General features: G+C 40.3%; 1 protein-coding gene across 1 annotated transcript in view; it reads left to right on the plus strand.

Moving 5' to 3' along the window:
* Positions 1–216: 216 nt before the first annotated feature.
* mdfi (MyoD family inhibitor) overlaps positions 217–14,114 on the plus strand; it is a 28,280-nt gene continuing 14,382 nt past the window's right edge. Inside the window, exons 1-2 of the mRNA XM_046029405.1 lie at positions 217–636; positions 2,016–2,217. Coding sequence (XP_045885361.1) covers positions 2,061–2,217 — 157 coding nt within the window. The 5' untranslated portion in view covers positions 217–636; positions 2,016–2,060. The remainder of the gene's footprint in view (positions 637–2,015; positions 2,218–14,114) is intronic.

The following is a 14,114-nucleotide window of genomic DNA, read 5'->3' on the forward strand; positions in this document are numbered from 1 at the left end:
GGGCTCATAAATCCTGATGAAAGCTACCCTGTGTTAGTGCTGTGTCTGGTTCGGGTTAAGGGGTAATTATATGACAGTATAGTTCAGCCCAACTAGTTTGTAGCCTGGAGGAAGCACAATCACGGCTGACAGTAGTTTCCTGTCCAATAGCCGCAGCACAGAAGTCTGGGGCAAGTATAGTGGGAGTAAAAGAGAGAGAGTGAGAGATACACAGAGTACACGGCACTGCTCATTTTAGGAGTTTATACAAGTTTGGGACAGTGCTGTACTTGAACTTTGTTCTCAGAGACGCAACAGATGGCGAGAAAACCTGCAGTGTAGACTAAAAGTATTCGGCGAGCTGGCTTGCAGAGACGCGCAAACTTCCCAACATCTGGTGTGCTGGAGGACGGGGCGAGCCGGAGAGAGAAACTTTGGAGGCGGAGAGAAAACTATCTTCGCTGGAGAAAAATGCATTGAATTGGGAGCTTGGGGCCACCTGCATGAGTCGAAAGGAGATTCGGTGGTCGTGTAAATTGACAAGAGTGGAGGGAAAGAGGACGGGAAAGGTCTCGGAGGGCGAGAAGTCCACCTGGAGCGGTCAGAGAATGAATTAGTCAAAGGTTTGGCTGCAGCGCGCCCCCATCCAGAGAGAAGGTAAGAGGCTGTTTCCCCGTGCTGTTGTTGTGGTTCAAAGCGAGTTGTTGTGCTGCAGATATAAAGGCAGACTGAGAAAAGGATCCCCTCATTGGAGCTGAGCTCGGTCTGAGCATGCAGGGACTCGTTTCGGGGAAGCAGGGCGCAAGCAGTAAAGGTATACAGAGTACGCCTGTTATTAACATTTAGTGTTATTATACTAAAGTTCAGCTTAGATTTTATTTAAAAAGGTAGACTTTAACATTTTTAAAACATGGGTGAACGGTCACACATAAGCTAGACGTGCACTGTTTTTAAATGTGAGATGTCGTTTTCTCTTTCCACCGAAACTTTTTAAACCCTTTAACTGTTTCAGAAGTACAAAACTAAGCCCTTGTGGTTATTTAGCATTGAAGGTAATTGCATTAACACAATACGAACTAGATAAACGTCGCTTCATCAAGGCTTTCACAAAAAGTTGGCTATAGGTTGTCAAATCTTTTGGGGGGGCAGCGAGTGCGGAGCAAAATCACGGGAGCGCGCAAACAGCTGTCCAGCTGAGCTGCTCTGGCAGGGTATGCGCGCGTCAAACACACGTTGGCACGTGACACATGCACCGAACTTGTCCCGTTTAATATTTATAGGCTACATGATTTATACACACATATCACATCATAGGCTATGGATGTTTTCTTTGTGCTTGTTGCAGGAGTTTTGATAATAATAATAATAATAATAATGCATTACATTTATATAGCGCTTTATCATTGAAATAAGCCATTTAGCGCCAGAACGCTCACCTCACATCAGCTTAAGGCAGAGATAAGTCGCTCTTAAACTGAGTGATATAGAGCAATGACAGTTTTTATGCACCTCATGCACATTTTCTTGTGAGTAAGCATGACATATCCTTGGGATCCTTTTTCTGATGATGAATTACTCTTGGCTCGACTTTTTTTCTCCATGCTTCTCTTGTTAATGTGTCTTTTTATCTCATGCTTTAGTGCCGAAATTACTGATCTTGATTTTCTCCAATAAAGCACCTGAAATACTGTAATAAATAAATAAAGAAAAGCCCTTTTTATTAGTTGCACAACGTTTCTTTAAAGAGTTTACAATCTATTAATTAAATGTAGGCTATGATTAGGCACATCCTTTGTGTTACCACTGTTTCATGAAAGCAGTCTGCCCTTCCTGTAGTGATTTCAGAATAGCTGAAAGGGATTCATGCTGGTTCAAGTTGTGCCTGACGACATCTCTATCTATAAAACACAGCCTGTCGGCCTGTTGCTCAGTTTAAAAGGCCATCGAGAAATCTCGCATGTGACCCATGCAATCATCTCTGTAATAATATATCTAACACATGTAGATGTATATAATATTTACTCTCTCTGCTTCAGGCTCACTCCTTGGCCCCTCCACCTCCTCCCATAAGAGCCAGGCCTATGTCCATGGATGAGGAGAAGAGTGCCCCTGCCATCTCCCCAGAGACACCTGATGATGGGGACCCAAATCTAACAGCTCCACAAACCAGTTCACACACAACCTCAACCGCAGAGAGAGCGAACAGCTGCCCAAACCCAAAACCCTGTCCTAGTGCAGGTAAGGACGAGATTGCAGTGGAAAAACACGCAAACCTAAACAAACAGCTTTCCTAACGTTGGCATGTAGCTGTTTCTGTGTGTGTGTGTGTGTGTGTGTGTGTGTGTGTGTGTGTGTGTGTGTGTGTGTGTGTGTGTGTGTAAGTGTGAGTAAGTGTGTGTGTGTGTGTGTATGTGCTGGAGGAAGAACAAGAAACTCGACAAACACTTACGTGGTACTGAACGTGCCTCTATTAGGCTAACGTTTACAACTACTATCAATAAGTTCTATTAAACCTCCTTTGTTGCTTTTTGGTGTGTGTGTTGTTGTTGTGTGTGCATGTGCTTATAGACAGCTGTGGCTCGTCAAATAAGAGTAATAAATAGTTATTAAGAGATTAAGACATTTATTGTGGAAAAGAAGCGCTAGTGGATTAGTGCTGAGAGAGAAGACCTCTCCATGCTCTTTCATGCTCCTATGTGTGTGAATACATAGCAACACAGCATCCTGTCTTTGCAAGCTATAGGAGATCTTGTTATCCAAACACAAGAATAGACCCATTTATTCAACTTCGTAAAAGTACGTATTTTTGAGTGACTGCTGTGTATAAAACTTTAAGAATGCTTATTAGTCACCACTAATGAAGCTGTGTTCTAGTAACTCCCACTAAATCCCCCCCCCCAAATTACTGTGGTGTTTATGACGGATGCCATACTGAGACATTAGGTCAGAGGCCTTCCCACCGACCGACAAAACAGTTGTGTGATCGGAGATCGGTCCGTGTGGGGGACGTGCCGCCTTGGATCATTTAAGGGGTCATGACCAATTCAGGGCTGTGGAACGCTTAAAGGCTGCAATGGGACTCCTGGGGGTTTGGGAATTAACCTATGACCTTTCCCCTTTGTGTGATTGGTCATGGTAAGGGTTGACTGACGCTGGGGTGGGAACAAGGGAACATGGACCAGCTCAGGGAAATATTGTGCCTGAATGACTCATCCAGGATTAGCCGAAATGATTCAAGTTCCCTCAAGCTTCACTGACTGCAGCTCAGAGTGCAGGCCCTATGGGGTAATTGGGGTAGGTGTGGTAAACATTTAGGGAAGTGTGCAGAGGTTTAAGTGGCTTGTTGCCATGGGCAGCTGCCGCAAACATTTTCAATAGTTGATGGAATTCTTTTTATATTTTTTGTTTTGTTTTTTAAAGGCAAGTCTCAACCCAATCTATTATGATTACTGTATTGAATGTTCAAAAATACTGAATCCACACACGCACATCTCTGTTCTCTTCTACATTGCGGTTTACCAAGAGTGTAAGTACAGCATCAGATTTAACGATGGTACCTCTGAGAAATGTTTTAGAGGTATTAAACATTAGGGTTGTGCCTGAACATGTTCTTGTGGCTGTGCTGACTTTACCTGTACATGCTGCCCAGGAAGCCAACACAAAGTATAACTGTGGCTTCTCCCACTAAAGTTAGACTGCTTGTCTGGCTGACTAGTCTAGCATGTTTGTGTGTGTGTGTGTGTGTGTGTGTGTGTGTGTGTGTGTGTAGGCTGAGGGTAGGTAGGTGACCCAGAATGGGGAGGATAAGATTGGTCAGGCTACCACTGAGGGCAACAAGGCCCTGCTTTCAGCTCTCTGCTTCACCCCCCACCCATCCCTCTGCCTGAGCAGTGCAGGGTTTTGGGATATCACAACAGGCACATATATAGATCCAACTGAGACTTTAATCAAACTTTTGCACTGAACGGCTACCAATAAGTTTCTTACCCCCATGTACTATCTCTGTAATGTCTCTTTTCCTGTTCCTGGCTAGCCTGATAATCAGACTGATTTGCCTTTTTCTTTCATTTAATTCATTCAAATTGACATTAATTTAGTCAGTTTCTTGTTGGGTGTTTTGTTTTGCCCTTAGCAATCAGTATGCCACTGACATTGAAGCTGTTGTAGCAGCTGCTAGGAGCAGAACACTGATTTAAGAGTCAAGAGTTGTTATTTATGTAAGTCTATGCGTAAATGTCATCCACACATGTCACCATTTTTCAGTTGCTTTTTTTCATGAATGTAGTCAGGTAGCTAGCTAACTGTATAGAAAAACGGCATACTCATTCTTAATCCCGCCTACTAACTTCTGATTGGTCGAAAGACGACGATGAAACAACGCAATGCTCAAAAAGTGGCTGTTCTTGGCGTTGAGAAGGTTTTACAGATACAAAACCTGTAAGATTTAATGTGGTCATATTGTGCTCATTTTCAGGTTCAAAATCTTATTTAGGGGTTGTACCAGAACAGGTTTACATGGTTTCATTTTCAAAAAATACCATATTTTTTGTCATACTGCACATTGCTGCAGCTGCTCTTTTCACCCCGTGTCTTGAACGCTTCGTTTAGCTATGGAGTGTTGCATTCCACCTCTACAAGATCTTTGTTGGCAGTTGCACATGCGCAGTTCCTAGTTAAGGACTACTAGCCGATCAGAAGCCGAGAAAGGCGGGTCGTGAGAAGCCGGTAAACACGGCTTCTGTTCAGCTGCAAGAGTTTCAGAGTGGTGAGTTATTAATCTGTAACAAAAGTATCTTTCATCCATAAAATTTTAACTGAGCTCTGTCTCTACATCACAGTAACATCTTTATGTCCATTGACTGCCTGGAGGGTAGTTAGTGTTAAGATGGGAGAGGAGAGGCAGCAGGCGGATGTCTTGTCACCAATGTTGGGCAAGTTACTCAGAAATTGTAATATATTACTAGTTACTTATTACTCCTTAAAAAAGTAATATTATTACTTTACTATTCTAACATTGGACATGTTGTTTAGCGATGTTCACGAGAGATAGGGAGCGAGCCAGGAGGTGCTGCACGAATATATGCTCCTCAGTACAGCTCCTTAACCTTTCCAAATCTAAAAATTTGGAAAATCAATATGTGGCGGCTGCGTTGATAATTATCCAATTTATAGGCTAATTGTGGGAAACATTGCTTTCACTACCACCCCCTTTCACCTCCAAACAAAGCAGTCTCTCCCGACTTTTTAACAAACATCATATCCATAACAGCAGCAAGGAGTGTGGTTGTTAAAAAAAGCTTTGTAAAGTAAAGCTTTGCTCAGTCGCTACAAGGCCATTGAACAGTGGTGTGTGTGCTGACAGATGTGTGCCTCTTGCTGTTGTGAGTCTTGCTCTCACTCAGGCACGAAGATGCAATGAGGCCGTCTGTTTAGACAGGAGCCTCTTACCACCACATGCCAGATTCCCTCATTCTCTTTCACCAGTGGCGTCTCTCTCACTCTCTTTTTTTCTCTTTCCTTGCCCATCCCTCTGCTTTTGTTTCTGAATTGATGTTTCTATATTGAAATAACAATTTTTAAATACAGCAATTTTTAAATCACCCCTATGATTCTAACCATGATTTGCATTATTATCCGTGTCTTAACAAGCTGGAGGAGGTTTTCACTGGAGCTCATTGTTGTCGACAGCGATATATAGTAATTTCATAAGCTGCCCAAACAAAATGCATCTTTTTTAGCTGTTGTTTGGCCGCTATGATTTCTGGAAACTTGGTCTGCACTTTTTACACTCACCTACAGATGGTTTACTCAAAAATATACCTCTGTGTATTATGTGATGTGTCCTTTTGCTGATCAAAAACAGAGTGCTCGTTAGTAATCAAGTATTATTGACCAACAGCTGGCAGAAAGTTGTTAAATTCTCTCAGTTCAACTTCTAAGCACATCTTATTGTTTTAAACTTTTCATCTAAAGAGCTCTGAGTCGGGACTTTGAGGATTTGGGGCTGTGAATCACCTTGTCCTGTCAGTCAGATATCAATTAACTACCTTGTCAGATGTGACATACATGAAGTTGGTCATTATTTGACATTAGTTGTTATCTGCGTTATATTTATTTACCTCAACAGCAAGCATTATTTTTTCATTCCTTTAATGTGAAAACAAGATCATAAGCTAGTGATAATGTTTGGTATAAGTTTATTGTGTTGAATAAAATGTGGACCACAAAAATGCTATTTGACATTTACAAATCTGTCAGCACTAATGTCCATATATTTTTGCCACCGTTGAATCATTCCTCTGTCTATCATGGTCTAAACTACATCCTCCTCTCTCTCTCTCTCTCTCTCTCTCTCTCTCTCTCTCTCTCTCTCTCTCTCCAGTGTGTAGATGCTGCTATTTGCCTACTTGTCCCTTTTTAGTCCCTGAGGTTTGTTGAGGCTTGTGTCTAATTTGGTTTCTCACAGAGACTGAAATAAACTAGGAGCAATTTGAGGCATTTTTACAGCATATTTGAACTACGAAAATGAGCAAAGTTTTTCTTCCCTTCACCACCTCGCAAACATTTGAGAAACTGTTGCTGCGCTGCTGCTATGTTGGCACTCTCTCTCTCTCTCTCTTTCTCACAAACTCCTGAATTGAGTAGAGTCTCTTAATCCTCCTTACCCATGACATATACTGTTGATAGAAAGTGTCAGCATGATGTGATAGTACAAACTAACAAGCAAACTGTCTTATTGAGATACTTGAGCCGGAGCCTGTTTTTGTACAGTTACTGCAGCAGGGCCAGATTTGATGATTACCCATTCAGGTGTGTGGTTGTTGTTTGTTCCAGTTTCAAGTCTACAGTCGTGGCAGAGGTGCTATGTAGTCCTATGTCGAGCCTGACCATTGTTTTTTTTTAAGGTGGCTACTGATGCTTTAGAATTACACAAATCAGACCACAATATATTAATATTCATGTTTTACATAACATTAAGATAACAAATTTGTGACAGAGAAATGTCTGAGTGAAGATATTTTACAGTGGAACAAACAGTACATTTTCATTGTAAATGTAATTTACATTTAAATAATTTTATGCCAGTAAAATATTTATATTAATATTTATCCTCTACGACCGTTTGACGGTTAGACCTTAGTTTCCATATGTTGTACAGTATGTGTATGTGTGTCAGGTGGGGTTGTCTCCATTTCAGGTTAAAAGCAGCAGTATAGTATTCAGTTAGCAAAGCTGTATTTTCCCAGGAACCAGAAGAATCTCAGAGACAAAGTAACACAATTAAATTCCCCTTAAGCCTGTTCAACAGCAGACAGTTTTTGTCTTTAATGAGCTTACACTGCTTCATTCTCTCAGCAGCTATAATCTCTGATTTTGGACATATTCCAGTGCTGCACTCTCACAGCCCCTCTGTACAATGAGTGTGTGTGTGTGTGTGTGTGTGTGTATCAACTTTTGGCTGGATTGCTGCCTAACAATTGCCCCTTCTTTCCTTTTCTTTGTGTGTGTGCATATATGGGTGTGTATATTTGTTGGGACACAGATAAAAACCACACATTGGCTGTAGTTATGTGCACTCTTCTTTGTATTATCCCTCATCCTGGTCAGAACCCCAGCGGCTGTGTGTGGTTTCAATCAGTTCCAGTCATTACTGCTGGCCAGAGAGCTGCTACTGCGTCGTCTCCTCTAACTCCGCTCTGCTGAACATTATTCTGCTCGGATGCTCTTCACCTCATCTCATTGTGTCTTCTTTCCTATTCTCTCAACTCTCATCTCTATCTTTATGTTTTTAGAGATGAGTCAGCAGGGTGTGAAGGTGTGCACCCATTTGTGCATGAATAGTGCACTTTGAAGTAGGGCTGCAACTGCAACGATCCTTTGTATTATCTATTAATGTGATTATTGTTGTCATTAACTGATTGATTATCTAGTCTGTTAAAAGTCAGAAAAAATAGAGAGTTATAAAAAATTGTGAAGTATACATATCTAACAATATTTTGTTTTACACTGCATTACATTACTTGACTACATGACTATATAACAATACTATATTACTAATAGATTGCTATTATTTTTCTTTAATACGTTTCTATTGTATGCTATATCATAATATTCTCTTCCATTCTATTATATATACTTAATATTATTGTTTTATTATTATTATGGTATAGTTTCTCTATATTATACATACTGCACTTATATTAATACATCATATACTTGATTATTCTGTAAATTGTACTTATTACATACTATATAAATGGTTTAGACATCACGACTGCAAGAGTTACATTATATTAAATAGATAAAAATTTGCACACTTCTCACACTCACACACACACAAACACAAACACACACACACACACACACACACACACACACACACACTTTTTTTATTTTTTATTTCGTTGAAATAGTTCTTTATCTTTTTCTTACCTCCACCTGTCTCTGTGCTGCTTTCAAAAAAACATGTAAATTTTTCCTTGGGTATGAATAAGTCTGAAGTGTGATAAAAGTTTCACTTTATTAACTCATCTGGTGCATTTAGGATGCCTGTTTGCTCCTGTCTGTGTGGGATATGTATGTCTTTGCCAAAGGGATGTACACACCTAAGAGACCTCCTTTCGTATACACATTAGAAGTCTGTGCCTCTGAAGAAGTATCAGTGAAGCTGTGGAAACAGGGTTGAGGTAAACTCAGCTCAGCACTCTGCTCAATCTGTGAACCAACACTCAGAGATAATACCCAGAGGAACAGCAAGTTGTGCTCCCCTTCAGGTGATCCAGGATATGTCACATCATTTGCCAGCTCACATAACCTGGATTTGTGTGTGTGTGTGTGTGTGTGTGTGTGTGTGTGTGTGTGTGTGTGTGCGCGCATGTGTTGTGTTTATGCTTCCCCTATGCCATCCATATGTTTTTGTTTTACTGGTTAACTGTTTGTTTACTAGAAAACTGAAATTCCTCTGGATCGCCCCTTTAGGCCCGCTGACACGTGTACATACACCAAATTACAAACACACATGATAAACACGCACATACATGAACACCCACACACATACAAAGTCAAGCGTGTGCAAACAAACACTCATACTCTCCCACATGTGTAAACACGCAGCCAGATCTCCTCAGCGGCTCTTGATTGCTCTGGTCTGATTTGAATTAGAGGCTCATCTTTCTCAGATCTCAGAAATGGCTCTGAGGTCGCGCGGTTTGGTGGTTTGATGCTAATGCCAACACACAATTGGTTGAAGGCCTGCTTGGATGGTACTAGGGGTTTGGTGGGGATGTGTTTAGCTCCAACAATCGTGGTTTTGAACGTTTACAGAGGGAAAGAGTCACAAGGCATACTCACTTTTAACCCATAGTACTCTGGGTAGCAGATTTCTAAATGAGAAGACAACAGACTACTGTACTGACATTTGGAGGGGTTCGGCTGACCAGGTGATTGAACGCGTACTTAGCAGGAAGGAGCAGGTGTTATACCCATATTCAGATACTTGGTGTATGGATTTATTCATATCTTTAACATTAATTTTTCCAACAAGGGCAGCGATACTCTCGTGTCCTTACAACTCCTATTATTTATTTTTGTCACACTTCCAAGGAGTTTTCACAACTCATGTCTTGCTAGTTTAGCAAAATCCTTATTTCTCAGATGTAGTAAAATGGATTCCGCTGAAGAAGACTGTTTTTTATTCTTTCCCGAAGTTTGCTTATGCTGGGCTTTCGTGTGGCTTTGATAATGACATAATGGCCCCCCAAAGCAGCTTCCAGAGAATGAGGACAAAACAACATGAGAGAGAGGATGAGTATAACCGATAAATGCCACTTAAAACGATTTTTGTTTGAATTATATTACTGATCTCAATATTTTCAAAAACCTGCCAACTGTCTACAGTCATTAAAATCAACTGTTGCCCGCCAGCACATGGTGAAATATTAAGTTTTTATGATCCATCCTCAATATTTTGATAAATGGATCCCAGCTGTAATAGAACAATGGAACATTATAGTTAACTGATAGATTTTGATGGACCAATTGATAACGGATTACCTAATTACACGAATATTAAACATTATGTTTAATCAGATAATTAAAAATACATGACTACATGGCTGGCTGGCAGGTTGGGCCTATGGACAGATGCATGAATGGAGTTACATATGTTTTCTTCTTTGAAACCTTTTTAGTTTGAGTGCTATCCAAAGTCATTACAATACAAGCAAAATGCAAAGGGATGAGTGAATGGATGTAATGATTTATATTCATTAGGGATGGGCACGTTAGCACGTTATCGCACGCAATGCATTCATTAAGTAATGCCAACAATTATTTTATCGCACGTTAACGCAGTTTTATTATTGTTATTATTTTGAAAGTCCGTTGCTCACTGGCTCTGGATACACGTAGAGTCAAACCATGAGTCACAGGAGGGGTGGGATGTTGATCAAACTGCAAATCAGCCACCGAAACAAGCAGCGGGAGGCTTCGTCAGGCTGGATGCAGTGTGTGGGAGAAATAGACAAACAAAAGCAAGACAAGCGATCAAATGCCATAGCAAAGTGGATAGCTACACACTGCATGCTGATTAGTATTGGGGCAGATGTTGGTCTTAGGAACGTTCTTAAAATCACAACATAGTCGTTTGGCCCTGCAGGGTTGCTCTTTGCTCTGGTGAACAGACAGTGCTCCGCGAGTAAACGGCAGACGCTCTGTGGGGAGTAACCATGGCAACGGCTTCTGTGCGCAACACAGCTGCAGCCTATTTAACTTCAGTTAAAATTATAGGCTACATAACTTTACGTAATAGGCCTTCATCTAGTTTTGCAGGGATGCTCTGCCATGCGAATTCCCTCCTGTTGATGTCCTGATAACTATTTAGTAAACAGTAATAGGTTCTGGAAACTCAGAAACAGCGAGGATCAGTCTCTCTTCCAATGAATTGTGCTCCGCGTCGCGTACAAAACGTTAAAGATGGGTGGGTGGGCGTGTGCATGAGTCAATCACCTCACCATCACGGCCACTTGCTACTGAACATAGACTGTTTATGCTGCTCCCTGATAAAAGAAAATGTTTCTGCTGATACCTGTTCAGAAAAAAACAAGACAACAGATTCATATGTGTTAACCTGTTGCCTGTTATGATGTTATGATCGTAGCTCTGGACTCTAACTTGTTTTAAAAAGCTAGATAAAAGGTAATGCCCTGGCAGTGGCAAATAGCTTTGGTTTAATATTTGATTTGATTACATTAATGTACAAGTTGAGATTTACAAGAAATATTTTATCGCTACTGTGCAAAGGGAATACTGCGGATAAAAAGCACCTTATTTGTTTAAAGTGTTTGCAAACCACATGTTGTCTATGAAGATTCTCAGTCATCCAGGTCATAGTTATCCAATGAAGGTTAAAGTCAAGGGCAACTGATCTTGGTTGAAGATACTGGAAGTCCTTTGGATGAGGGATGAAACGTCTTTCAGTATCTACAACCAAGTCCAGTTGCCTTGACTTTAACCTTCGTTGGAAAACCACATTATTGCACTTTTGTGTATATAGCAATACATTTAAATTAAAAGTGCACAATGCACTACTTTATGATTCATTATTCAATTTTGCGCATAACTATGAGATTAATCGCGATTAAAAATTTTAATCGTTGCCCAGCACTAATATACATATATGCTGCTTGCTTGCCAGTGACATACGTAGTCCATAATATACATGAGATATACACACATATCTCTTAACTAGACATTTGGCAGTGTCAAGGGCAACAGTTCTCACTAGTGACTTTCATATCTGAAGCCGGCTGATTGAGACTAATGGATGCAACATGGACCTTAAAAATGGCTTCCACATGCAGGAGACAAACACGTGTGTCTGTGTGTGTGTGTGTGTGTGTGTGTGTGTGTGTACCGCTGTCTAATACAACGGAAGAGCAAGAAGCACTTCCCATCCTTTCAGGTCCTGTTTACGTCTCCTCCAACTTCACACACAAAGAAATCCCACTACACAAAAAAATACAAATCACACAAATTCATCAAGGTTCAACCACCTTACATAGCCAAGTGATTCAGACCAGTTGTTTTCTAAGAAAATAAAGATAGTGTTCCTTCAGACAGGAACTCTACAGGTTGCAGGTTGTGTTGCATGTCATCCTGTTGAGCTTCACAAAATAATGGTTCTGGGTTCACTGTTCCAACAATATAACATTACAAACATTAGTAAAAACACTCACAAACATATTCACATATATATTTAACATTATGATTTTTCACGTGCAACGATTATCACATAATTTCATCTGTTACTATGTCAAGTAAAACTCGTGCTCATCTCATGGAGTCAAATTATAATATTAAATATTATTCTACTGATTAATTTGCTGATTATATCCTTGATTAAGTACATATCCTGACAAAGAAATCAGAGAATTTTGGGTGTTTTTTTCTTAAAATACTTAAACAATTAATTGACTATGAAAGTAGTTGCATTATTCTATCAATCAATCACTTGACTAACTGACAAATATCTGCAGCTCTAGAATAATTAAGAAAAAAATGGTTTCACAGATTCATGATATCTCAGGATGAGAATCTTGTCATTTTGACGAGACAATAACTAATAATATTGAAATTCAGCGCAGCCTTTAAAGTATACCAATAATCTTAGTAAATGGAAACTAAACTGGTCCTCTCTTCAGTAGTTAAACTAAGTTCACTTTAAAGTGTAGTAGTAAGTAAAATGCATATAATGGCATGTCAGCTTTATACTGCGTACAGGGGGGCTGGAGCCAATCCCAGCTGACATTGGGCGCAAGGCGGGGTACATCGCAGCGCCACACATAGAGGAACAACCACTCACGCTCACATTCGCACCTAATTTAGGGTTGATTCTGCAACTGCATGTTTTTGGACGGTGGGAGGAAGCACATGTCAGCTTTATAATAAAGTATAAAAAAGACAGCTCTGTCATATGAGCTGTACGTATTTTTATTCAAGTACTATGATTTCTTATCCGCATGCTTTAATGAAAAAAGCGTTTCTCCAACTACTAAGATGACAATCAAAAGCGTTAATACTGTAGTCGTATTTAGACAAACACAATATCAGAACCAGATAACTGGATTCCACCAACTATTCAAACTATCCCAAGAAAATTAAACTAATTAATTTTTAATTAAACTGCCTTTATTATGTTCCGTCTTCTCTTTCACTTCGCTCAAAGCACTCCTCTTACCTTTTCATTCAACTCTCTACTGCTGAGATACTTTTGCATTGACGTTATATAATTTAAATTTATTTAAATAAATGTATTTAAATAAAGTATGTGGATGTGAATGTGAACTGGAGACGAAGCGTATGAGAGGCAGAGGACAGGAAAGAGAGGACAGATAGAGGAGTGAGCTAGAGTGGATAGAGTAAATAAACATAGCCGGGAAGTGTTGAGTCCACGCACAGGACGTGGTTTGGTTTGTGTGCGCGCGTGTGTGTTTATCAAACCCAGCTGGCTCCCATTTGCCCAGGAATGAGTCTGCACCTCTCAGAGGCCCAGGCCTGCCCTGCTTTGAAGGCCTCTGTGTAGTGTGTATGTATGTATGTATGAGTGTGTGTGCATAATAACTGCTTCATTAGAGCACTGCATGGCACCAGTGAACATATAAAACACCCAGACATGTATTTACTGTATGTATATTACGTGTGCGTCCTCTTATGTGTTCATTTTAAACAAACACAAACAGCCATCCCAGCACACACATAGACCCACACGGATTTCAGGTTTCACAAGCATGCACATAGACCCCTAAACAGTCCTAAGGGGTTGGATTTAACTGCTTCCAGATGCAAGTTCAGGACAGAGCACACACTAACACATACAGACAAAATCTTCTGCTTTGTTGAAGTCAGCACAACTACTCAGTTTAAATTAATTAAGTGCTAGTGGATGGGAAATGACATGGGAGTAGAAAAGTTTACTGCAAGTGGGAAAACAGCTTGTTGCTGATAGCTTATAATATCCACTTGGATAGCAGCTACTCATTCAGGAAAGAAAGCTGGGGACCTGAACCTCTGAAGCTTCAAAATAAACTTCACGTAAACATAAAGCTTTGTGGTCACCCAGAAAACGTTTTTTAATT

The sequence above is a fragment of the Micropterus dolomieu genome, linkage group LG18 (assembly GCF_021292245.1).
Source record: "Micropterus dolomieu isolate WLL.071019.BEF.003 ecotype Adirondacks linkage group LG18, ASM2129224v1, whole genome shotgun sequence".
NCBI lineage: Eukaryota > Metazoa > Chordata > Actinopteri > Centrarchiformes > Centrarchidae > Micropterus > Micropterus dolomieu.